General features: G+C 43.7%; 1 protein-coding gene across 1 annotated transcript; it reads left to right on the forward strand.

Moving 5' to 3' along the window:
* Positions 1 to 918: 918 nt before the first annotated feature.
* LOC140075644 (FAST kinase domain-containing protein 1, mitochondrial-like) lies at positions 919 to 24,978 on the forward strand. The gene is made up of 15 exons (XM_072121779.1): positions 919 to 1,064; positions 5,294 to 5,688; positions 6,217 to 6,285; positions 6,551 to 6,676; positions 8,678 to 9,076; positions 9,962 to 10,072; positions 11,385 to 11,516; positions 14,241 to 14,727; positions 14,804 to 14,918; positions 17,011 to 17,139; positions 17,353 to 17,484; positions 18,534 to 18,638; positions 21,446 to 21,566; positions 22,371 to 22,482; positions 24,850 to 24,978. The coding sequence occupies exons 2-15, from the start codon at positions 5,354 to 5,356 to the stop codon at positions 24,937 to 24,939; spliced, it is 2,463 nt and encodes an 820-aa protein (XP_071977880.1). The 5' UTR covers positions 919 to 1,064; positions 5,294 to 5,353; the 3' UTR covers positions 24,940 to 24,978.
* Positions 24,979 to 28,000: the final 3,022 nt, after the last annotated feature.

Below are 28,000 nucleotides of genomic sequence, written 5' to 3' on the forward strand. Positions count from 1 at the left end.
AATTCTATAAAAAGTGATCAAAAGCTCATACAGTCCTCACAAAGATAGAATTAAAAATGTCATCAAAAGTCGCAAAAAATGACACCACCCACAGCTCCGTGCACTGAAGTATGAAAAAGTTATTAGTGCAAGAAGGTTTTAATTTTTTTTAAATGTATGAAAACATTATAAAACCTGTACAAATTTGGTATGCCCGTGATCGTACCAAACCAAAGAATAAAATAGACATGTGATTTGGGGCGCTCAGTGAAAGCTGTAAAATTCAAGCCCACAAGAAAACGGCGCAAATGCGTTTTTTCATCATTTTCACTGCATTCTAAATGTTTTTTCCCACTTCCCAGTACACGGTATGGAATGATAAATACCATCACTATGAAGTGTAATTTGTTACGCCGAAAACAAGCCCATACAGAGCTGTGTACATAGAAAAATAAAAAAGTTGCAGATTTTTGAAGGTGGGGAGTGAAAAATGAAAATGCAAAAACGAAAAAGGGCCAAGTACTTAAGGTGTTAATTAACACAGCTGGACGCCAATGCAGAAGTAGAACTATATGAGGGTGCATTCACATGTGGCATTTTGGATGCGTCGAAATGCGTGCCTCAGAACGTATGTGTTTTTAAATGTTTCAATGCATTTGGCTACCCTGGAAGTGTTTTTCTTCATTGCTGTGTACGCCCAGTGCTGGCGCCGACCTGGCCGGAGATAACACTTTACTTGGGATTCCAGAAATACTCCTTATTTTGTCAGGTCATATACTTATTAGTAGTCATTCACCAATGATTACATTTTATTTTGGCATAAATTAGAAAATGAATACTGTACACGATCTGTTGCTATGGGCAACTAGATTTCCACCACAGAATTGTCTAACATTTACTTCTAGGGCGCATTACACTAAGTAGCCAGCAGGTGGCAGGCGACATCGCGCATTATATGGCAAAGTGAGAAACGATATTTCGGTGATTAGCTTCTCTTGCCTGGATCTTTCCCTACACGTGATCGTCAGTGGAAGTCACCTCGGCGCTCCGCAGTATTCCTGGCCGGCTCCTGACCTTCTCTCATAGTAAGCGGCCCCGTGCGAGCTGCCGGGGGCCTCGTCGTGTGTCTTTCTGTGTCGCCATCTTTAGGCTCCTTATAGCAGACTTTCCGTGCATTCAGTCTCCTCTGTATTGGGGAAAGAAAGTTACGTGTAAGACATGCAGGGTGACGTCACCAGCGTGACGTCATGGGTCGCGTGGGGTTATTACTGCTACAGTTCTTGCAGTCACCTCTGGGCTTGGATTAAATGTGTAAATAAGTTGTGATCATTCCCAATGTCTGAGGTTACAGTAAGGGGTGCAATGTAGTAACATTATTTAGCATTTCTTATTTGGGAGAAGGGGAGGGGCTCATTTTGACAATAAAGTCAGAACCTGTCAAATTGCTTGCTCCCCTGTAATAATGGCAGCAGATCTGTCCCCATAGCTTCACCACTGTGTATAATGCAGTACACGCACCCCACTGCAACTGTGCCGTAAAATCACGCTAAAGTTGCAGGTGACCGCAACCTCCGTATCACTTTTATGTAGGTTTATTCCAACTGTGATATGAATTTCTACTAAAGGGCAGTGTAAGGTGATAAACGTCAGGCTACTTAGATGCATGCATGGCGGATGTGATGTGCATCTTCTGTACAGGGGTCCCCTACTTAAGAACACCCGACTTACAGATGACCCCTGATGACAGACAGACCCCACTGCCCACTGTGACCTATGGTGAAGCTCTCTGGATGTTACTATAGTCCCAGATTGCAATGATCAGCTGTAAGGTGTCTGTAATGAAGCTTTATTGATAATCCTTGGTCCCATTACAGCTAAAAATGTTGAATCTCCAATCAGGGCCGGCTCCAGGTTTTAGTGGGCCCCTGGGCGACAGAGCCCTAGTGGGCCCCTTTATGGGCCGCCCTCCAGTAGTCACACTGCCCCCCCATCCCCGTGTACACATTCCTCCTCTCCCCCTGTATACACACTGCCCCTTCTCCTGTATACACACTGCCCCCTTCCCCTGTATACACACTGCCCCCCTCCTCCCCCTGTATACACACTGCCCCCCTCCTCCCCCTGTATACACACTGCCCCCCTCCTCCCCCTGTATACACACTGCCCCCCTCCTCCCCCTGTATACACACTGCCCCCCCTCCCCCTGTATACATACTGCCCCCCTAGCCCTGTATACACACTGCCCCCCTCCTCCTCCTGTATACACACTGCCCCCCTAGCCCTGTATACACACTCCCCCCCTTCTTGTATACATACTGCCCCCCTCCCCCTGTATACATACTGCCCCCTCCTGTATACACACTTCCCCCCTCCTGTATACACACTGCCCCCTGTATACACACTGCCCCCCTCCTCTATACACACTGCCCCCTGTATACACACTGACCCCTGTATACACACTGCCCCCCTCCTGTATAAACACTTCCTCCCTCCTGTATACACACTGCCCCCTGTATACACACTGCCCCCCCTCCTGTATACACACTGCCCCCCCTCCTGTATACACACTGCCCCCTGTATACACACTGCCCCCTCCTATATACACACTGCCCCCTGTATACACACTGCCCCCCCCTCCTGTATACACACTGCCCCCCTCCCATTTACACACTCCCCTCCCCTCCTGTATACACACTGCCCCTGTATACACACTGCCCCCCTCCCATTTACACACTGCCCCCCCTTCTGTATACACACTGCCCCCCCTTCTGTATACACACTGCTCCCCCTCCCGTATACACACTGCCCCCCCTCCCGTATACACACTGCCCCCCCTCCCGTATACACACTGCCCCCCCTCCCATATACACACTGCCCCCCCTCCCATATTCACACTGCTCCCCCTCCTGTATACACACTGCCCCCCCTCCTATATACACACTGCCCCTGTATACACACTGCCCCCCTCCCATTTACACACTGCCCCCCCCCCTTCTGTATAGACACTGCTCCCCCTCCCGTATACACACTGCTCCCCCTCCCGTATACACACTGCTCCCCCTCCCGTATACACACTGCTCCCCCTCCCATATACACACTGCCCCCCCTCCTGTATACACACTGCCCCCCCTCCTGTATACACACTGCCCCCCCTCCTGTATACACACTGCCCCCCCCTCCTGTATACACACTGCCCCCCCCTCCTGTATACACACTGCCCCCTGTATACACACTGCCCCCTGTATACACACTACCCCCCTCCTATATACACACTGCCCCTGTATACACACTGCCCCCCCTCCTGTATACACACTGCCCCCCTTCCATTTACACACTGCCCCCCCTCCTATATACACACTGCCCCTGTATACACACTGCCCCCCTCCCATTTACACACTGCCCCCCCTTCTGTATACCCACTGCCCCAATTCTGTATACACACTGCTCCCCCTCCCGTATACACACTGCTCCCCCTCCCATATACACACTGCTCCCCCTCCCATATACACACTGCTCCCCCTCCCATATACACACTGCTCCCCCTCCCATATACACACTGCCCCCCCTCCTGTATACACACTGCCCCCCCTCCCGTATACACACTGCTCCCCCTCCCATATACACACTGCTCCCCCCTCCTGTATACACACTGCTTCCCCCCACACACACCTGTCATGTCTCCCCCTCACCTGATGCAGCTCTCTCCTGTGGTCACTGCTTTCCCCGGCAGGTCATGTGACAAATGACATCATCAAAGGTCCTTCAGCCTGTGGGAAAGCAGTGAGTGCAAATGCTCTCATCGCGATCTGTGTCCGGAGGATACAGATCGCGATGAGAGAGGAAAGGAATCTCCCGGGCAGCGGGGCAGATGTCCTGCTGACCCGGGGAGATCCAGGGGCCCGAGTGGGCCCCTCCAGTACCCCGGGGCCCCGGCACTTGCCCGGGTTAGCCGGGTGCTGGCGCCGGGCCTGTCTCCAATTTTCACTGGGTCAAAACATTTTTTTATCTGGATCTTCAATTATAAAAAATGCAGTTCCGACTTACATACAAATTCAACTAACAGAACCTATTTTGTACGTAACCCAGGGACTGCCTGTATACAGATGACTTATCAGCGATTGTATGGGATGTTACCATTGGATCTGTATAAAAGAACAGTACATAGAAACAATTATGAATTGTAAAAATACAAATTACCAATCTTGGAAAATGTTAGTGTGACCTCTGGCTCTCGTATACCCAAGAGCAGGGAAATGAACCCTGTAGATTTCGGCAGGATCATACAGTTGGCCATTGTCTCCTGTCTCTTCCCTGGTTTAGGGAAAGAGGGATCTGTGCTCAACATAGAGACACTACCACCAGAGATAGCTGCCAGCCGCCCTCTCCTTATTTAGAACACATTTACAGGCGGTCCTCTACTTAAGAACACCCGACTTACAGACGACCCCTAGTTACAAACGGACCTCTGGATGTTGGTAATTTACTGTACTGTTGCCTTGGGCTACAATAAACAGCTGTAACAGTTATCACAGGTGTCTGTAATGAAGCTTTATTGTTAATCCTGGTTCTTATGACAACCCAACATTTTTAAAATCCAATTGTCACAGAGACCAAAAAAAATTAGTCTGGAGCTACAATTATAAAATATACAGTTCCGACTTACATACAAATTCAACTTAAGAACAAACCTACAGAACCGATCTTGTACGTAACCCAGGGATTGCCTGTAGTCTCAGAATACCAAAGTGTGCCTTTGTATAGGTGTTTGGATTCAGGAGGGATAGGATTCATAGTCATTGTAGTAGAATAGGTTTAATAAAGATACTAGTGTTCTAAATCCATCATGATAAACTAGGGACTTACTCATAGATCCAAGCACCGTGAACCAATGTGGTAGCTTCACAGGCTGTTATACTGTCCACCCCTCTGCCCAATGAGTATCTCACTACCATGTATGTTATGAATATGTCAAATTATGCTAATGATTCTGAAGGGCTCTGGGGGGCGTTAGCAGATCTACTCAATGTTGTAGCTTCACAGGCTGTTATGCTGTCCAGCCCTCTGCCCAGTAAGTATCTCGCTACCATTTATGAATATTTAGTGACACACACACTCCTCTAGAAATATATGCAGATCGTTGTGTAATGATTGATATTCATAGTGAGGCCCAAAGGGAATTCCTTTTTTTTTTTTTTTTTTACCTTAGTTTGATCTCCGTTAACGGGAAGTTATAAAGTTTTATTTTGTAATATAAGTAAAGAAAATTAATGTATTTCAAATGGAATTTATCTCATATGTAACACTTTTATTTCAGGTGTGAAGAAGGAGGATGCTGTATATAATGTTGGCATCTGTATAGATAGGTACCGGCGCCATGTTTCGGTGGAGGAGCCCCTTCCGTTTCTCACTGCGACTGCTGCAGACACATAGCATAAAACAGGAAGCGTTACTGGACCAGTTGAAGACATGCGCCACAGAATATCAGGTCTTCCAGCTGCTTGGCATGAACAGATCGGCAGTGACGGTGCATCACGTGGGCCACGCAGTGAATCAGCTGTGGTATATTCAGGAAGGAAAACCTGAAAAACTTAGAACTTTGGGACAAATTCGTGACCATCCGGAATTTATTGCCCTTTGCACTTTAACGCAGAACAAAATCGAGTTTCTAGATGACAAAGAACTGATGGATATTTTGTGCACCTTAATGATGTAAGGGGGGGCGGGGGCGTCACAACATGTTGTTAACACTGTGTTGCCTTTAAGTTAATCTATCACACGGATTCAGTATTGTACACCAAGTACACTTACGCGCTGGCGTGTGCACCCTGAAACAGGAGTCATTCCTCCTTTATCTTCTAAGGGTCTCGTTTTGGAGCAAAGTCGAATGATAAAATCATGCAAATGAGCCTCAGGGGCTCCTGTCAACATCACAGAGGACCATTACGGTCCCTTCTTGTGCTAATTATGCTCGCCTCTTTTTGGGGTTAATGCCCTACACCTTCCTCCCCTCACAAGCTTTAGATTTGGTGACTTAATTATTAGCAGAATGGGTTTCTGTTACAGAGCCAGGAGCCCCGGAGGCTAATTTGCATAACTTTTTCAAATGCTATTTTCTTTAAAATGAATGAAGAACGAAGCCTGTTTTTGGGAACACTCTCCAAGGTGTAAGCATGCTTACTCTACAGTACTGCATCCATGTGGTAGATTTCCTTTAACTCTTTATTTTCTCATATCAAGGTTCCAGTTGGAGGCACACGATTCACTAATACAACAACTGGTCATCGAAGTCTGGAGAAGACTAGAAAGGTAGGTTCATTTCCGTCTTCATCCTATTCCAGCATGAAAATTTAATAGAAGAATTCATGTCCGTCCAAATGGAATTGGAGAATATAGAACTATAGATATGACCATGTACTTGCCATATATTAAGCCATCATATAGGGGTTATCACATTAACTATTGTCCGAGAACCCCCCTGACTCTAGAATGAGGGTCTCAGTGATAAGAGTGGGTTGTAGTAGAATATATAGAATATTTTAGGTGTTAATCTGATTTTCTCCTCATTTCTTAGACTCGATCTTCCAACGTTAGCCAAGTTTGCAGTTTGCTTGAGAAAACAAGATCTGAACACTAGCCCACTTCTGGGACAGATAGCCAGCATTGTGGACAAGAATTTGGGAGATTCTGATGACCCTGTGTAAGTAAATGTACCTGTATCCATCATATGGACTGACCCAATCCATTGTGATATACCAACAAAATCTTGAGGTCTTCTGTTATTACTAGAGATTACTGATAAAGGATCAAACAGCAAGCACAGATCTTAAAAATGGAGGAATCGGATATTGGAGATGAATCGGGAGGGTAGGATTAAATGATGGAGCCCTTACGGATCACGAGAACAGGGGTACATCGGACCCCCGTTGCACCCGGAGATGACCGTAGCAGCCGGTCGCGTATGCGCAGGCTATCCCCGTTCATATCTATGGAGCTGAAGGAGACCTATCACTGAGTACCCATCCCTGACTACCCATCCCTGACACCCCACTTTTAAAGGAAACCTACCACTTTGGATAGAGCTTCTAAGCAGCAAATGCCTTAAAACGGTTTTAAGGCATTTAAACACTTTAGTAAACTTTATATCCGAAGTAGCTTCCACGCACCATGTGCGCTACCACTTCCTATTCAGGCGCAAGCACGGTCACGCGCATGGTGTGCTGAGCGCGGACCTCGGTGCGGACCTTCGGATATAAAGATTACTAAAGTGTTTAAATGCCTTAAAACCGTTTAAAAACATAACGAAGATAAGCGCCGGTACCAGCTCACCCTGAGCTGGTGCACGGCATTTGCTGCTTAGAAGCCCTATTGGAAGTGGTAGGTTTCCTTTAAGCAAGGAAGGCTCTATTCTGTGGACTGGAGAATCCCTTTAAGAGTCAAGTTTAAAGCTGAAAGGGGGAGTGTCATTTCAGATGCCCCTGTCTTCCAGGATCACACTTTTGGTGATATATTAAAAATAATAATGTCTTCTTTCATATCGGATCAAGCTCTTTTGTGAGCTACAGAACCGAAGATACAGGCAGCTAAATTAGAAAGATATAACTTGATCTTTATCTGCCTCTATTTCCATTTCTGTAGCTCTCAGAACCACAAACCCATATAAGATCTGAAATATGAGATTCCAATTGTGAATATGATACCTAAAGTGTGTTTCTATGTTCTATAGTAACAAAGATATGGACATCTGATTTGAGCAGTCTCCCTTCAGTCTCTAAACTTGACTCCTCTAAGGCAAAATATGGCTCTTCTCAACTCATTTGCTTAGGAGTTTGAAAGAGATCTGTTTTATAGGTAAACAGGTGAGATTTCACATAAGAGGGAATTGTAGAAAGGACAGTTCATATCCTTCCCGAAGGTGGTGTTAGTTTAAAGGGGTAAATATGTGGTCAGAGTGCCCTTAAAGGACATGGACCACCAGGATGAAGGATTGTAAACCAAGCACACTGGTGTGTGTCCCCTCTGGCAAGATCCACTATTTTTAAGCTTCCTAAGTTGTTTTTAAGAATAAAAGGCTTTAAAAATTATGCAAATAAACCTAAAGACCTAAAGAGCTCCAGGCTCCATCTACACCTACGGGGCCTGAAGCCCCTCAGACTAATTTGCATAATTTAAAAACCTGTTTAAAAAAAAAAAAAACAAGGCATAAGAAGCTAAAAGAAGAGCAGATCCTTCCAGAGGGGGCACACACCAGTATGTCAGTGTGCTTGGTTTACAATCCTTCACCCTGGTGGTAGATGTCCTTTAAATGGACAGCTTTGGATGTGTATGGAGCATATGAAAAGACTTAGCATGGTGGATCAGTGGTTAGTACTCTTGTATTTGAATCTGACCAATGTGCTATGTCTGTATGGGGTTTGTATGTTACCTCTGTATTTGTGTGGTTACTCAGAGCCCTACTTAGGATATTGAGTGCTGTGTTGTACAATATGTGGTAACTATTAAAGCAGATTAATAATTCATAAGACTAAACACAGTCCATGGATTAAGACTCTCCCAATCAGTTAAGCATTGGAGGGATTTCTCATGTAGGGCTCAAACTTGTAAAAAATATCTGACAATTATGTTTACAATACCCTCCACATTTTGTAAAAGTTTTACCCTTGTTCCTTACTAAGTTGTTCCTAACGCTGCTTCTCTCCAGAACATTGTCCTGTCTCCTGGTCTGCTTACAGGCCGTCGGCTCATCCAACCTGCAAGAACGACTGATCCAGAAGACAGAATCGCTCATCCACCGTTTTGACCTGTCGGGCCTCAGGCATGCGCTCAGAGTGATGAGGCTTTTCTACAAGTACAAGTTCACTTACGTCTCTCTGTTGGAGAAATATGATAACTTCTTCAAGCAGAATATAGGTATGATGGATGCCAAAAACCTCGCTGACCTCACCGGAGTGTACCAACATCTGCGCCTACAGAATCTGGACTTCCCGATTATGGCCAAGCCCAGACTTATCGAGATGATGAAAACGTGTAATGATCCAGAGACTTTTACAGATCTGTTTGATGCCTTAAGTAAGATGACATCTCGTCAGATAAGAGAGAGGTAAGTGCCATAAAGGAACCTTAAAGAGGACCTGTCAGGTTCATAAGGACCTGTGTGTGGTTTAGTGTCACAAATCGCCCTCTAGAAAGTCCCTAAGTGCCTGTTTTTTAAAAGGGAGGGACTTTGTAAAGCGCGATTTGGGACACTGAAGCCCTTCCGTGCTGTGGCTTTACAGGCTGTTATACTGTGCAGGAGCAATTCCTCCACTGTTGCTGAAACATTCTCTCTCGAGTTAGTGCAGCAGTCTGTGAATCTGCAGCACGGAGGAGCTCTGGTAACACCGCCAAAGCACTTATGACTCATTAACATAATTTAAAGGTTGATTTTAGAAGGAGGCCATGGATAAAACATGTGAGAACATTACCACAGTCACAGTGCCTGGATCTATAAGCAAGTGTCCCTGGTTTATCATGATGGATTTTGATGGTAAACTGGATTTCAGGGATTGTTTTTTGATCACCTATCCATTGAATAGGTCATGAATATCAGAATAGTGGGGATCTGACGCTTTGCGCCCCTATTGATCAGCTGTAAGTGCTGCTTCTGCATTGATGTCCTACTTCTTGGTCCATTGTCTATTTGAAGTTCAGTCCATTGCAAGTAGCAGAACTGAGCCGCAATACCAAGCACAGCCACTATATAATGCATGGCACTGTGCTTGATAGAACCTGAAGAAGACACAGCCCCACAGCAGTCATAATGCTGCAAAGTCTCCAAACGGCTTAGTGTGGAGGCTCCTGGTGTCAGACACCCCTCCATCTGATATCAATCACCTCTCCTAAATCTAGGTGGTCAATAGAAAAAATGTAATATTTTCATTTCAGTAAGTAATGGAGGAGTTAGGTCCAGACTTGTACCATACACATCCGTTATGTTTCCCTACAGACTAGAAGAGAAGCTGCTGACCTTCCTGGATGAGATGAACCTGACCCAACTACTGATTGTCCTGAAAGCCATGGTGGAAATGGACTGCACGAATAAAGCGCTCATCAAAAAGTAATATATTTCTATAATATGATTATACATCTTCATATAGCGCCATCATATTCCATAGCACTTTACAAAGCATGGGGTACAAGTTAAGACATTATAGTGTAAGAATGTGGTCAGATGAGGGCCCTGCTCACAAGAGCTTACAATCTATGAGGAAGAAGGGGATTTTTTTTTTTTTTTTAATTTTAACACTGTTTTTTTTTTCTTTTGAAAACCTACTCAATATCTGCTACTCAGCAAAAAGTAGGATTGTTTTTGTAGCCACCACTGTATAAACGGATTCCATATTTAATTATCTTAAAGGGACTCTCTCCCCCGCTTTTACTCCACTAAACGTATTCCCTCTTTTGTGTTAAAATTCTCATGCCAAGTCCTATACAAATGAGCAGAGAACAGTCATTTATTGCGTGAGATGAGTCATTTTTAGAGGATGCTGGTAAACAAGTAATTCAGATTTCCGCTCTATAGAAGCATACTGTGGGTGTAATTTTAAAGATAAAAATCAGGATTGTGGTTCCGTGATCTACAGTACCAAAAATACAGGCAGTTAAAGACAAAGAAAGTTAAAAAAAAAGTTATTAGCGCCAGAAGATGGCAAAATAATTTTTTCTTTTTTTGTACAGGAGGTTTTAATTCTTGTAAATCTATGAAACATTATAAAATTTATACAAATGTTTTATCCCCGTAATCGTACCGACCCAAAGAATAAAGTAGACCTGTCATTTTGGGCTCACAGTGAAAGCCGTAAAGTACAAGCCCACACGAGAATGGCGCAAATGCGGTTTCTCACCATTTTCACTGCATTTTGAATTTTGTACCCGCTTCCCAGTACACGGAATATTAAATACCATCACTATGAAGTACTATATGTTACGCAGAAAACAAGCCCTCACAGAGCTCTTAACGTGTAAAAATAAAAAAGTTATCGTTTGTTTTTGGGAGTGAAAAATGGAAATGAAATAACAAAAAAAGGGCCAGGTTGTTAAGGGGTTAAAAGTTGATTCTTATTCTTAAATCTGATTTTGGTGTCAAATTATAGTTGCTATAGAGGACAAGATGTGGTCATCTGAAGTGACACTCCCTCTTCAGCCTCTCAAATTGACTCCTCTCAGGGGAAAAAGTAACTCTTCACTGCTAATTTGCACATGGAGGATTTTGTTTTTAAAACTAATTTGGTAGTGCAGGGGGTAAAGGCTGGGGGAGAGGTTCCCTTTAATTATAACATTTTAAGGTTTTATTTGTAAAGTGCTACAGAATATGATGGTGCTATGTGTGATTGTGTATTTCATTGACAATTTTGTTAAATTCCTTTTAGAATTTGTTCCCTGGTCCAGAAGCATCTGGAGATCTGCAAACCCAGCCAATTATTTCATATAACGGAGGCCCTGGTGCAGCTGTCGCCCCAAAACACCAAGCTATTAAAAGAGCTACAGATGCACCTGCACAGGTAAGGACACCCTATAATCGGTGGATAGGATTCACTTGTTTACCTGATTCCTGAGGATTATTATTTTACTCCAGTAGATATTATAATCCAACCCAACATTCAGTAGATGTTCAGCCACTCTTGTACATGACAGCAGTCGCTGAATACTCGAATGGAAAAAACGCATGAAATAAATACCATATTTTTCAGACTATAACAAACATCCCAGATTTAGTCATCCAAAAACACACTCGGCACTGCTATACACACACATGCACAAACATACTCATCACTGTTATATACACACACACATGCATGAACATACTCATCACTGTTATATACACACACACATGCATGAACATACTCATCACTGTTATATACACACACACATGCATGAACATACTCATCACTGTTATATACACACACACATGCATGAACATACTCATCACTGTTATATACACACACACATGCATGAACATACTCATCGCTGCTATACACACACATGCATGAACATACTCATCACTGTTATATACACACACACATGCACAAACATACTCATCGCTGCTTTACACACACATGCACAAACATACTCATCGCTGCTATACACACGCATGCACAAACATGCTCATCGCTGCTATACACACACATGCACAAACATACTCATCACTGCTATACACACACATGCACAAACATACTCATCGCTGCTATACACACACATGCACAAACATACTCATCGCTGCTATACACACACATGCACAAACATACTCGTCGCTGCTATACACACACATGCACAAACATGCTCATCGCTGCTATACACACACATGCACAAACATACTCATCGCTGTTATACACACGCATGCACAAACATACTCATCGCTGCTATACACACGCATGCACAAACATACTCATCGCTGCTATACACACACAGAAACACATATAGATAGACAGGGACACACTAAGCACTGCTGTATACATAGACAGGGACACACTAAGCACTGCTGTATACATGGACAGGGACACACTAAGCACTGCTGTATACATGGACAGGGACACACTAATCACTGCTGTATACATAGACAGGGAGACACTAAGCACTGCTGTATACATAGACAGGGACACACTAAGCGCTGCTGTATACATAGACAGGGACACACTTATCACCGCTGTATACATAGACAGGGACACACTAATCACCGCTGTATACATAGACAGGGACACACTAAGCACTGCTGTATACATAGACAGGGACACACTAAGCACTGCTGTATACATAGACAGGAACACACTAATCACTGCTGTATACATAGACAGGAACACACTAATCACTGCTGTATACATAGACAGGGACACAGTAAGCACTGCTGTATAAATAGACAGGGACACAGTAAGCACTGCTGTATAAATAGACAGGGACACAGTAAGCACTGCTGTATAAATAGACAGGGACACAGTAAGCACTGCTGTATAAATAGACAGGGACACACTAAGCACTGCTGTATACATACACAAGAACACATCGGTGCTGTATACATACACGGGAACACACTAATCGCTGCTGTATACATACACGGGAGCACACTTATCGCTGCTGTATACATACACAGGGACACACTCAACACTGCTGTACACACACAGGACAACATTGATCACAGCTATACACGCATTCGTGAACACAACTGAGCACTGCTATGCATGCACCCGTGAACGCACTCATCCACTGCTATAGACGCACCCGTGAACGCACTCCTCACTGCTATAGACGCACCCGTGAACGCACTCCCCACTGCTATAGACGCACCCGTGAACGCACTCCCCACTGCTATAGACGCACCCGTGAACGCACTCCTCACTGCCATAGACGCACCCGTGAACGCACTCCTCACTGCCATAGACGCACCCGTGAACGCACTCCTCACTGCCATAGACGCACCCGTGAACGCACTCCTCACTGCCATAGACGCACCCGTGAACGCACTCCTCACTGCCATAGACGCACCCGTGAACGCACTCCTCACTGCCATAGACGCACCCGTGAACGCACTCCTCACTGCCATAGACGCACCCGTGAACGCACTCCTCACTGCCATAGACGCACCCGTGAACGCACTCCTCACTGCCATAGACGCACCCGTGAACGCACTCCTCACTGCCATAGACGCACCCGTGAACGCACTCCTCACTGCCATAGACGCACCCGTGAACGCACTCCTCACTGCCATAGACGCACCCGTGAACGCACTCCTCACTGCCATAGACGCACCCGTGAACGCACTCCTCACTGCCATAGACGCACCCGTGAACGCACTCCTCACTGCCATAGACGCACCCGTGAACGCACTCCTCACTGCCATAGACGCACCCGTGAACGCACTCCTCACTGCCATAGACGCACCCGTGAACGCACTCCTCACTGCCATAGACGCACCCGTGAACGCACTCCTCACTGCCATAGACGCACCCGTGAACGCACTCCTCACTGCCATAGACGCACCCGTGAACGCACTCCTCACTGCCATAGACGCACCCGTGAACGCACTCCTCACTGCCATAGACGCACCCGTGAACGCACTCCTCACTGCCATAGACGCACCCGTGAACGCACTCCTCACTGCCATAGACGCACCCGTGAACGCACTCCTCACTGCCATAGACGCACCCGTGAACGCACTCCTCACTGCCATAGACGCACACACACAAAAAAAAATTAAGTATTATTTTCAAGTTTATTAATATTTTTTCCCATAGAAAGCTAGTTGCAACTTTTATACCATCAGAAGTGGCAACAATGGCCAAAGCGCTCTCTCTGTTGGGCCTGCACCAGGTGGATGACGCTGTCCTGTCTAAAATTGATGCCATAATCCCGCAATGTAATTTGCCATGCATGGAGAAGATAGCCGTCTTACTCATACATTTATCAAAAGCACCTCGTGCCTCTAGGAACCACCATATAACTTACAGGGAACTCCTCCAAAAACTGAACAGCAGTGCCCTGGAGAGACTCCGGCACATGGACAACATTGACCTCCTACTAGATGAAGTCATACAGATCAAGAGCCGGCACTGGATGAATGACCACCTCAGTGAGGGGCTATTGGACACCTGCCAGCGCCTACTGCATCAGGTCACCTGGAGGAACGTCCCCAAACTTTCTATATTTTTAATGCTGTTGAACTGCACGCAAGCCCCGCACCTACACACCATTGCTGCAGTCACCATGAAGGATATCACCAAGGTACCTCGACTCCCATCCTCTTCAGCATCCCTGAGGTTTACAGTGTGTTTTGTAATATTTATCCTCTTTCTTCCAGATTCATCCATCCAATATCCTTATAGTGCTGCGTCCTTTCAGTGTCCTCAATTGTGAGCCTCCTCAGGGACAAGAGTTTTTTAACATATGTTTACAGCATGTCCTGGAGCATAAGGGTAGGTGTCATTATGAATAGTAATATTGTACCTTAGGTCCTACAAATGACCTCATCTTCCAACAAATTGTGCAGGAATCTGTAGTTCGGTGTGCACACATGAGTAGAGATGAGCCGGCTCGAATTTTAGAATTGTTGGCCTCTATTCAGCAGCTCCGCTTAACCCGGATATTTTGCTTGATGGGCGGCAGGACAACCAATCAGGCCTATTTACGCCCCTAGCGTCTATGCATGTCTGTGATTGGCCAGGCAGACGACTGGTGGATACACCCAGCCTATGACAGCCATGCCTAGTTGCTCTGCAGCCAATCAATCAACACGTCGGGGGTTAGGCGGAGCTGCCGAATGGAGGTCGCCAAACCTAAAGTTGGGGTCCACTCACCTCTACACATGAGGAGTTATAGCTCAATATGTGATGTGTGACGTCTGTGTAGTGATCTCAAAGCTTCTGGGTGAAGACCTAGCAGCTGTGACTCACATAAAGCTTCTATGTAATCTGACATCTGTCTTGAATTCCAGTAAGACAGAATTCAGCAGAGATTTCAAATCATGCAGAGGTAAAAAAAAAAAGAAGGATAATAGCTGAAGGAAATGGAGAAAGTAGATCTGGAAAATTTACTGCAAATGAAATGACATTTTCAAGGGGCTTTCCAATTTTATTACATAATGATAGGGCACCCCCAGCGCCCTATGCTCGGCGCGACTCCCGATCCTCGGGTCTCGGCTTATACACGAGTATATACGGTAAATTATGGCATTTCATGTAATGTACCATGGAAAAGAAGCATAAAATGGCCCAAAATCACAACCATTGTCCCGTTGTATCTAGTTAAATCATTTTAGTAGATCTTAATTAAAATTCTTATATATAATAGTCCTAATATTTTTTCCACTGCGCAAATGTACACGTATATGTCTTCTGTTTGTCCCTTAGATTTTGTCAATGTAATAAAAAATTAATTGCAAATATTCTTGATATGAAATCTACCATTAGAACTAAAGTGTAACCATCATTTGAAATAATTTTATTATATTGTGTATGGGAGGATGTGGTGAACATTTGTGTAATACACTTTATTAACAAATTTTACTTTGTTAAAAAAAAAACAAGCTGCTCCCTTTCACAGAGATGTTTATTCCCGCCTGTGCAGTGTGTGACTATGGAGGCTGCATGAGATTACATCTAATATCCCTGTTTTTGGTTAAACAGCTCTGGTAGTGAGATTGAGCATTGACAATTCAATTTCTCAAAGAATACTACAGCCAGGGAGAGAGCAGAAAGGGTTAACATTAACACTGTGTAGAAAACAGGAGAGAAGAGAGAGATCTGTCTTCCACCCTGTAGACAGTTTTTCTCTAGCAACTTAGAAGTAACATTGTAACTAAGGGGGCACTTTACAGCTTGTTAATGTACTAACTAAGGCCTCATTCAGATCGCCGTCTATAGGTATGTATATGCAGCTGCATATACGTCCCCATAGACAGCAATGGCGGTACTGGGTGCGCGCCGATCCACGCCATACACGGGGAAAAGATAGAGCATGGAGGGAGGAGGGGTCACCTACTTCTCTCCAGCGCATGGCGAGCATACCACTGTGTGAATGCACCCTAAGGAGAATTTGTTAAAGGGATATTCCCATTTCGGCAAATTGTAGTCATTGTTTTATGATAAAAAGTTATACAATTTTCCAATATACTTTTTGTATCAATTCCTTATGGATTTCTAGATCTCTGCTTGCTGTCCTTCTATAGAAAGCTTCTATGGTTACTTCCAGTGGACAGAAATCTAACCATGGTCACACAGGTGCACGGCTCATTATATATCACAGAGAGTAACTATGTGTGACCAGGGACAGATTTCTGTACACTGGAAGTAACCATAGAAGCTTTCTATAGAATCACAGCAAGCAGAGATCTAGAAATCAACAAGGAATTGATACAAAAAGTATATTGGAAAATTTTATGATAAAAAGTTATACAAAGTCCTGGAGACGTGCATGAGAGGTTCAAATTAAGGTAGAGATTAATCGAACATCATTGGCCCTTTAACGTTCAATCTCTTTACTAACCATGTTTTATGTTTTCTTTCATAGAGACATTGAGTCCTTTATGTTTGATGCAGATTTCCTACAATTTATCTCTGGCACAACAGTTTCCAAAAGAACTGATAAATGATATATTCAACATCTCATTCTTACGCCGACTAGATGTCCAGTTATCGTGTAAGTGTATTCCTTTTGTTATGGTTATTGCATGTTTTGTTAGTTGTTGCCAAAATATTTGTATCACTGTGTCATTTGCAGCCCAGCAGCCACTGAGCAGGATCAGGCATCTGGTTAGATATTACAGCAGAGGGCGGGGGGAGTTAGGAGCAGTTTGAATGCAGAGGATGATCTTGGCCATTGTTTATTCTTACCATCTGTAAAATGTTTCAGCTTTCCCCCACGCGCAGAGCATGAGCTTACGCCATAATCTTATGGAGTTGAATCGGGCCGTCTGCATTGAGCACCCGGAATATCGGGTTCCTTGGTTCCATGAGCCGTACTGCCAGCACATGAAGAAAAAAGGCAAGAGCAGATTTTATTTGCCCATTGTTGCTTTTATTTATATTTTGTTTTGTTGAGGGGGTTTGGTTAGGACTTGCCCCTAGGCTGTGATCAAAGGGAACATTATAATTGCTAAATTATAGTGGGATCTTCTGTCTAAAATGTATTACTGTTCCAGCACCTCGGTTCTAGATTGTGTCAATAAAATGATGCCTCAAAACAGGGGCGAACTAGGTGAGGGCGCAGTACTGCAATACAGTGGATGGGGACTCCATGCATCATAGTGATATATGAAGCAAAAGATCCATGCAGAAAAGCAACTCCAAAATCAGGGAAGCAGGGACTCCATACCACATATACCATTCCATCCTTTGTACTATGGTCAGTACGTGAAACCCAGCCACTCACTGACCAAGGCCGTGTAAATGACTATACACCCATACCCACACATACAGTACATTATGCACCCATACTCATCAATACAGTATTACTAACCCATATACCAGGCGGTCCCCTACTTAAGAACACCCAACTTACAGATGACCTCTAGTTACAAATGGGCCTCTGAATGTTGGGAACTTGCTGTACTTTAGCCCTAGGCTGCAATAAACAGCTATAACCATTATCAAATGTGTCTGAAATTAAGTTTTATTGGTAATCCTGGTTTTTATAACATTCCAACATTTTTAAAATCCAATTGTCACAGAGACCAAAACATTTTTTGCTGGAGTTACAATTATAAAATATACAGTTCCGACTTACATACAAATTCAACTTAAGAACAAACCTACAGAACCTATTCTGTACGTAAGCCTGGGACTGCCTGTACATGGATAAAGTACATAATATACCCATGTGGCAGATTATACAACCAAATACACACATAAATACACTTCTGCACAATACATCCTCAATTATTTAGATTTGTGCCAGGTTGGGAGACTGGGCCCCTGACACTTTTGGTCCCCATAGCCGCTGCTTTGGCTGCTTCCCCCTCAAAATTGACCATTGTGGATATGATGGTGGTTGTAGTGGTAGTAGTAGTAATAATATGCAATTTAATGTTACAGAAATGACTTCCCTGAACCAGCAGCTTCAGGAATTGTTGGAGGAAATTTTAGGAGGAAAAAGGTACACAAAGACCTCAGCGACCACATCGTACAGTTATTTTATAGGTAAGAAGTCACTATGTGAAACACAAGGTTATTGTCACACTGTATAGACACATTGTAAATTATAGAGTGAGTACAGAGTGAGCCTTGTTCAATGGGGAGTAAAGGGCATGTTCTAAGTCTTAAAGTGAACGTAAACCTTGAAGATTTTTTTTGTTTCAGAAATGAATGGTGCAGCGAATAATAGTAACATTTATAATATATTTCATTGAGTGAAGCAGCTTCTCTGCGTCTTGTTTCTGCTCTTTCCCCTCCAGTGAGCAGTGTATCTGAAAACATTGAGAGATAATAAAATCATAAAAAATAAATTTACCTTCAAAATCCATGATAAGCCAGGGACACTTACTCATAGATCCAGGCACCATGACTGTGGTAATCTTCTTATATCCGTTATCCATGCCCTCTTTCCTTCTAAAATCACTAAAATCAACTATAAACTTATGCTAATGAGCCAGAAGGGCTCAGGAAGACGTAACCAGAGCCCCTCCGTGCTGAAGGTTCAAAGGCCGTTACACTGTGCCGTAGCTGTTTAAGAGAAAGGAGGCCATTGATAACAAATATAAAAATATTACCACAGTCGCAGCGTGTGCACGCCATTATTTTCCCAGGGATCATTGCTCTCTGTGGCATTGTTGGTGAGCAATGGCCTCTGGAAAATGGTAGTGCATGTGCTGTCTGCATTCTAGATGCCTCCAGTGGCTTTGACGGGGACATATAAAGAGTTAAAGTGCCGAACCTGAACCCCTGCTAACTAACACCCGTGATCAGAGCTTCTGACCGTCTGCATCTTAATGACAAAATATATTAGATATGACCTTGTCGCACTGTATTAAATTATTAAAAAAGGTTATTCTTGGTGGTGAACCCCATAATAGAAAATAGGGCACCAATGTCTAAATGGCCACTTTTTTCCCCCATTTCACAACACATTTAAAGTTTAAATAAAAAGGATTCAAAAGATTATGTAGTCCCAAAAATGGTGGAAATGAAAACGTCAGCTTGTCCCACAAAAAACGACTAATACACTGCAGTATGAAAGGGTTATTGGTGTCCGTATGTGGCAAAACTGATCTTTTTTTTTTTCGTACAAAAAGTTACAATTTTTGAAAATATATTAAAAGTTCTTAAAACTGTATAGATTTGGAATGCTAAAGAGGCTACTGACCCAAAGAATAAAGGAGAGGTGTCGTTTGGAGCGCACAGCGAAAGCTGTGAAAACAAAGCCCTCAAAAAGAACATTTTTGGGTCAATTTCTCTGGATTTGGATTATTTTTTCAGCTTCCAGGTGCACAACATGGCTATGTAAAATACCACCACTGGGAAATACAATTTGTTATTAAAGGGCACCTACCACCCCGATTCTACCTATAAAGGTAGAAGGGGTGGTAGGTGGATGGATGGGACGTGAGGATAGCCCTTTTTTGGGCTAATCCTCACGTCCTGGGTGTCTATTACAAAACTTTATTACATCTATATGCAAATTTTTTTATGCGGCTACTGGGGCGTGGAGTAGCCGGACATTAGGCTACTGCGTGCCGAAGATTATCTGGTAGGCGGAGTAACGCGGCTACTGGGGCGTGGAGTAGCCGCGACTATTAGCCTAATGTCCGGCTACTCCACGCCCCAGTAGCTGCATAAAAAATTTGCATATAGATGTAATAAAGTTTTGTAAAAGACACCCGGGACGTGAGGATTAGCCCAAAAAAGGGCTATCCTCACGTCCCATCCATCCACCTACCACCCCTTCTACCTTTATAGGTAGAATCGGGGTGGTAGGTTCCCTTTAAGAAAATAAGCCCTCGTGCTGATCCGTACATGAGAAAAAGATGCAAAAAAGAAAAATGTAAATGGGAAAAGTCCATCTATGGTGATCGGTGGGGGTCTTGGTGATGAGACCCCCGCAGATCACGAGGACGGGGGGTCTGATGTACCCCTGTGAGACCCCCTCATCGCTCCCTAAGACGAGTGGAGCAAATGATGTGCATGGCTGGACTGCCTTGTTAATCTATATGGAGCGCTGTACTTGGTAATCTCCGTTTGCACCATATAGCTATATATGGGGCAGCCTGGCCATGCATGGGCGGCTGCTCCGCTCATCTCTGAGAGCGACGAGGGGTCTCACTTGGTACATTGAACCCCCGTTTCTCAAGATCTGTGGGGGTCTCATCACTGAGACTCCCACCTATCAGCTATTTTGGCCCTATGCTGAGGTTAGGGCCTAACTTGTTTTGTGGGAAAACCCTTATAAATGAGGAAGAAGGGCAGTGGAAAAAGAAGGACACAGAAATAGATGTATTTACTGTATTATTTATTTAATTATTATTTACTTTATTTACTATTATCATATGCATTTTTGAGTTAAAAATTGGTCAAAAGTTTAGTTGGGCTTTATAGTTTTGCTCTATAATATGGATAAGACATCACTTCTGTGGGACCCATGTGATCAGCGAGCCCTACTTTCCCATTTACATGGAGCAGCACATCAAGCACGAGCACCGCTGTTCCATCCCATTGAGAATGAATGAAGGGGTAGTGTGCAACCGCGGCCTTCCACTCCATTCAGACTGGACCCTCGGTGTAGAGATGGGTAGTGCTCAAACCCCCACCAAGCTATTCCTATGCCAAGGGGGATTTCTACATAAAACCTTACAGCTTTATGTTGCACATCTAATTTACACTCAGTAGCCTGCAGAATTGTGAATGCAGCTGTGCAGCCGTATATTATTATTATTTAATTTCCTTATTATAATTTTTTTTATATTTACAAACTTTCTTCTATTTATTGGTTTGCAACATTGAATTCCCTTTAGATTTTGAATTCATGTTGGACAAGGATAACAAGCCGATTCCATATCGGGAGCAGGACGAGGTCTCTGTTGACGCTGTAAAGATGTGCGAAATTAATGGTCAATTACCTGAAGGAACGAAGAGGTCAGAATTTATTTCCCAAATTGCTACTATAATTGTGCCAGGTTCTGATAATCCCTGAATTATGTCCTCAAACCCCTTCAAGAATTTTGATTCTTACTCCATAATTTTCCAATTATTTTGCCATTTAATATTCTTCCCAGATATTAATCTGCAGTGTCAAGTGTAAACATTTTGGTTTATATTTTTTCTTTTAGAATTTTTATTAAAATCTGAAAATCTAAAATCTATTTAAAGGAGAAAATTCCCTGAAACAGTTTTTTTCCACTTATTTGGGGGTTTCCTCCTCTTCTTTTTACTACAAAATTGCTGAATTCCATCTTGATAGCAAAACAGGCAGAATCTCAGTGAGATTATATAGAAGTTCTATGGAGAGGGGAGGGGGAGAAGTGAGTCGCAGCAGCTAGTTCTCCACCCACCAGCTTTGAGACATCTGCAAATGTCCTAAAATAGTATTATTCTGAGATTATTCAGCATGCACAGCGCTGTGTATTTAGCAGTGTGTGTGCAGCAAATAAGACCCCCATCCCCAATGACCCATGGGGGGAGACGTTTGCCATTAAAGCTTGGAACACCCTCCGTTAGGGTAGGTATAGCAAAAAACTTGGATTATGAGTATACTGCATTGAGCTGCAGTACCGGGCACAGCCACTAGAGCTCCTTTTCTTCAGGAAGTGCTGAATCCCATTCAGTCAATTGGTTGTCAGATTAGAATTGATTGGCTTATCCTATACAAAGGCAGTGAGTATGACCGTCCTAGATGACAATTCTTTAACAACAACCCTTTTCCTTTTGGTCATGTGACAGGTTTGCTGTGGAATTGCTTGGTCTTAAGGCTTTCTGCCAGAACAAACATTTGAAAGGAACGTTTGCAATGAAGAAAAGGCACCTGGAGATACTGGGATATCAGGTCATACAGGTGCGTTGTGTTATTGGGGTTGGTCACTAGTTGCACATGATTGTAGTATTGCAGGACATATTGAGGAATCCTTACAGGTCATAGACATCACTGCTACTTGGCTCCATTAACACCTATGGAATCTGGAGCCCCTCAGGCTCATTTGCATACAGCCCTTCATCCTGGTGGTAGATGCCCTTTAAAAGAAACCGGTTACCAGGGATACTGATGCTGATTTTAAAAATGCCTTTGTCAGCATTCTAAATCCTTTCAGTACTTTATGAAAGTTTAATTCACATTACCTGGCTCCCTGCCAGCATCCTGTGGTGGATCCTAGCTGCAGACAGTCTCCGCTCCTCCACATCATCCCTTTCCCTCCCCCTGCTTGATCAATGCCTATGACAGAGAGTGGGGAGGGAGCTGTGTGAGTGAGGATCAATAACTCGCATATGAAAAGCAAAAAACTGGGTGAACCAGCAAACACTTATATAGTATCAACACCAAATTTGCTTGGCTATGAGAACATGATATGACGCCTGTAGTACCCCATATAAATGGGGATAAAACCAAACAAGCAGTACGATTAGAAAAATTTAAAAATATATCTTTATTAGTGCAATATTTATAAATAAAAGTACTTATGAAGCACAGACAAAGGTGGTAAGACACAGACAAGGGAGCAGTCCCGGGCTACACACTGTACAGGGTGCAGTCTAAGTGGAATTGGGGTAAAATACAATATATGGCAATTTAATTACTTAGGAAATACCGACCACTAAAAAGTACATGTGCTGTAGTTTAAAGGGGTTGTCCACTTTCAGCAAATAATTAATATGGTTTGCGTAAGGAAAAGTTATACAATTTTCCAATATACTTTCTGTATTAATTCCTCACAGTTTTCTGGACCTCTGCTTCCTGTCCTTCTATAACAGCTTCTATTTTTTCTCCCAGTGGATAGAAATCTGACCATGGTCACACAGGTGCACGGCTCGTTATATCACACAGCTCTGATTACTCTCTGTGATACTAAAGAGCCGCGCACCTGTGTGACCATGGTCAGATTTCTATCCACTGGGAGAAAAAATAGAAGCTTCCAATAGAAGGACAGCAAGCAGAGATCTAGAAAACTGTGAGGAATTGATACAGAAAGTATATTGAAAAATTGTATAACTTTTCCTTACACAAACCATATCAATTATTTGCTGAAAGTGGACAACCCCTTTAAAGTACATATTTCGTTCAACCATATGAGCCCAGCAAGAGAGGTGATACTGAAACCAGTGAGTCAGTTTTCCATTAAGGTATGAGATCTTTCCCATGTTAAATCGTGTAACCGCTCCGGAGGCATTTACTTTTTAGTGGTCAGTATTTCCTTAGTAGTTAAATTGCCGTATATTGTATCCAACCCTAAGACGCAGCACACCCCACCCACAACTACTGGAGAACAAAAAGTATCTACTCTAGACGCTTAAGACACAAGGTGTCGTCAGGTGAGCAGATACTCTCTAAGACTTCACCTAAATTTCAAGTTACCTATTGCACTAGGGGCGCCGCCCGTGTCTCTTTCTATTTTTCTAATTCCACTTTGACAGCGCTCTGTATATAGCTGTATCTCTGTGTGTAGCCTGGGATTGTCTTATCACCTGTGGTTTATGAGTACTTTTATTTATAGATATTATATATACCACGTGCTGCAGGCAGGTAATGTGAATTGCTGACAAAGGCATTTATAAAATCTGCATAGGAGCTATTGGAACCTGTCATCAGCTAAAAATTACATTCCCGCTGACCGGTTCCCATTAAATGGGTTTTCCATTGATGGTCTATCCCTAAACCTTGATTGATGCGTTTGGTTGGGATACACACCCCTGGACCACTATTGACCTGAAGGACAGCCGCCCTAATACTACAGAACCTGATACAGAAATATTTCTGGGTTTGCCTTTTTATATGAACATGAGCTGCTATTAAGGGGCTTATGGACCCTTACAGATTACACATTGGTGGTCTCCGGAAAAAAAAATGAATTCCACCTAAATGTCAGTAACTTCCCTGTACAGGCAGTCCCCAGGTTACGTACATGATAGGTTCTGTAGGTTTGTTCTTAAGTTAAATTTGTATGTAAGTCGGAACTGTATATTTTATCATTGTAATCCCAGCCAGAACTTTTTTGGTCTCTGTGACAATTGGATTTTAAAAATGTTGTATTGTCATAAGAACCAGGATTAACACTAAAGCTTCATTACAGACAGCTGTGGTAACTGTTATAGCTGATTATTGTAGCCTAGGACTAAAGTACAGTAAATTACCAACATCTAGGGGTCGTCTGTAAGTCGAGTGTTCTTAAGTAGGGGACCGCCTGTATGATTATATTTATTTCTCTTCCAGATCCCCAGTTATGAATGGAAATCACTGACATTGACAGAAAGAGAAAACCAGATCCAGTATCTCAGGAAGAAGATTTACACTGAGAATTGACAGAAATTGTATATTTTAATGTTATATAATAATAAAAAAAAAAAAAAAAAAAAAAGATCAAATATTTTATTATGTAATCGTTCTAGTAATGTGCTGAGGAATTATATTATTTCCATAGAGATTGCTGATAATTGGTGTTTATGCACCAAAATCCACATTAGACGAAGTTAAAGGACACCTGTCATCAGGTCTGTGTCACTATTTCTGTCACTACTACCTGTTGGAGCAGCTCACAAGGATCCCATCCCAGCCTTTATCTAGTCATTTCATATATTAATCATTGTAAAATCATATTTTCTTTATTATGCAAATTAGGTTGGTCACATGGTCAGAGGCAGTGATGTCACCCCTGTTACCCCTCCCCTCTCCTCCCCCTAATCATGTCTGTGTGTAATGTATAGTAAAGCATTGCTGGTGTCTGTGCTACATCTGCTGACATGCTCTCCCTCCTAATACACAAAGACACAGAGATCAGCTACACAAGTACCTGACATGTTCTGCTATAACATGGCTGCCTGGAGCTGCTGTATCTCTCCTATACACACACACATGCACACACAGGCTGCAGGGGGCATGGCCTCAGCCTCACATCATTATACAGGCTGTCAGTCAAGCACTGGGGGTGTGGCTGTGCCTCCCACTCATGAATAAGCTGGACAGCTTGAATATGCTAATGACTCATTAGACATTTCACAGGTCATTTGCATACAGCTTTAGGACCTCATTGCTTAGGTTTACAGGCATGTAGAGGGACAATGAAGGGATAGAGGCAATGCTCTCTAATGGCAGTTTATGAAAATATATTTAGATTAGGGGGGTTATTTTGCATGACAGGTTCTCTTTAACACTATGGTCCTATATGCTGAAGAAACAATAACCTCCCTGGAGTGTGCTGAGCTGAGCGTGCATGTGTATTTCAGTAGGTAGAGGGGAGCTTATTTTTAGGTCAGTAAAGATTGGACATGTTGAAACGAAGCGCAGCAGATCCTTAAAAGATTCTAAGGGACATGAGATATTTTATAAATCACTAGGATCTAAGGATATTTATACTGTTTGGCCGCATTTTCCAATCCTGGATAAGGGTATTTCATAAGGATTGAACATAGGAATTTCTCATCCGTTATTTCCTCTATAGAATCCAGCACCAGCGTGTCTGACTACACCTCATGCTCTATGATTCATGGGCAGGTACAGGGGTATGTCAGGTATGAAAGCTGCAGCATGTATGTGGTCTCTGAGAGTCCAGAGCTTCTGCAATGCTTTCCTCTTCCTGCAATCCTGAGGCGAGAATTACTGCAGGACCTTGTGTTATGTCAGAATCACGTGACTGAGCATCATCATCAAGGTCCTTGCAGCCTTCCGTGCTATCCATCAGGACAGAGGCAGATGATGTAATTTAAAGTTTTCTCCACTGTTGTGGGGACTAGTTTAAGATTTGTTTGTGTTATTGGATGAATGTAGCAGTGCTGTGTGTGTGTGACAAATAATGAATGTGGCAGTTCTGTGTGTGTTGATGGATGTACCAGTGCTGTGTGTGTGTGTGTGTGTGTATAGATGTAGCAGTGCTGTGGGTGAGGATGGATGTAGTAGTGCTGTATGTGTGGTGAGGATGCATGTAGCAGTGCTGTATTTGTGGTGAGCAGGGCTGGTTTAAAGGAGGGGCTTTTAAAGGGGTCCCCACCAGGTTCCGACAGTCAGCGACTCATCACAGCTGAGTCGCTGAGTGTCTCTGTGTGCGATGCGCAGCGGTTTGTGGCTGCCCGCATTGCACATAGGGGTCTAGGATGTTGGCTATGTCAGTGAGACAGCTGCCATCGCTGGGGGAGATCGCCGAAGCATTGTTTTGGCGGCAGCCGGTTGTGATGGGACGATCTCCGCCAGTGCATCGGCAATCTCCCCCAGCGATGGCAGCTGTGTCTTCAGTGGCCGGTGGCTGCCCGAAGAATGAGAAAGAGCCTGCACCATCAAGGGATCACTGGAAGGGAAGGTGAGGTAAGTATAAAGTTTATTACTTTGTGGCTATTTTCTACAGGGGACTAACGGCTATATTCTACAGGGGAATGGTGGCTGTATACTACAGGGGGCTGATGGCTGTATTCTACAGGGGGCTGGTGGCTGTATACTACTGGGGGCTGTATACTACTGGGGGCTGGGGGCTATATACTACTGGGGGCTGGCGGCTGTATACTACTGGGGGCTGGCAGGCTATATACTACAGGGGGCTGGATATATACTATAGGGCTGGCATCTATATTCTACAGGGGGCTGGCAGACTATATACTACAGGGGGCTGGCAGGCTATATTCTAAAAGGGGCTGGCGGCTATATTCTACAGGGACTGGCAGGCTATATACTACAGGAGGCTGGCAGCCATATTCTACAGGGGGCTGGCAGGCTTTATACTACAAAGGGCTTGCAGGCTATATACTACACGGGGCTGGCTGGCTATACTACAGGAGATTAAAGGCTATATACAGAGGAGGCTGGATGCCTATATACTTCCAAAAACATTGTTGGAAGGGCCCCCACCACTCTTAATCCGGCCCTGGTGGTGAGGATGGATGTAGCAGTGCTGTGTGTGTGGGTGAGGATGGATGTAGCAGTGCTCTGTGTGTGGGTGAGGATGGATGTAGCAGTGCTGTGTTTGTGGGTGAGGATGGATGTAGCAGTGCTGTATGTGTGGGTGAGGATGGATGTAGCAGTGCTGTGTGTGTGGGTGAGGATGGATGTAGCAGTGCTGTGTGAGTGGGTGAGGATGGATGTAGCAGTGCTGTGTGTGTGAAGATGGATGCAGTAGTGCTGTGTGTGTGAGAAGATGGATGTAGTTAGAGCGGTGTGTGTGAAAGGATGCATGTAGTAAAGCTGTATGTGTATGTTTATGGAACGATGCTTGTATGTGACCAGGCAAAAATATATTTTCCTTTTTTATGACTAAATCTGGGGTGTATCTTTTATTACGGAGAGTACAAAAATATGGTAGCTTTGGAATAAACACCACTAGTGCTTCAGCAGCATGTGGTCCACCATATAAGTCCATGCCTAATGTCTGTATGTCCCAGTC

This window comes from Engystomops pustulosus, chromosome 8 (genome assembly GCF_040894005.1).
Source record: "Engystomops pustulosus chromosome 8, aEngPut4.maternal, whole genome shotgun sequence".
In the NCBI taxonomy this organism is placed as follows: domain Eukaryota; kingdom Metazoa; phylum Chordata; class Amphibia; order Anura; family Leptodactylidae; genus Engystomops; species Engystomops pustulosus.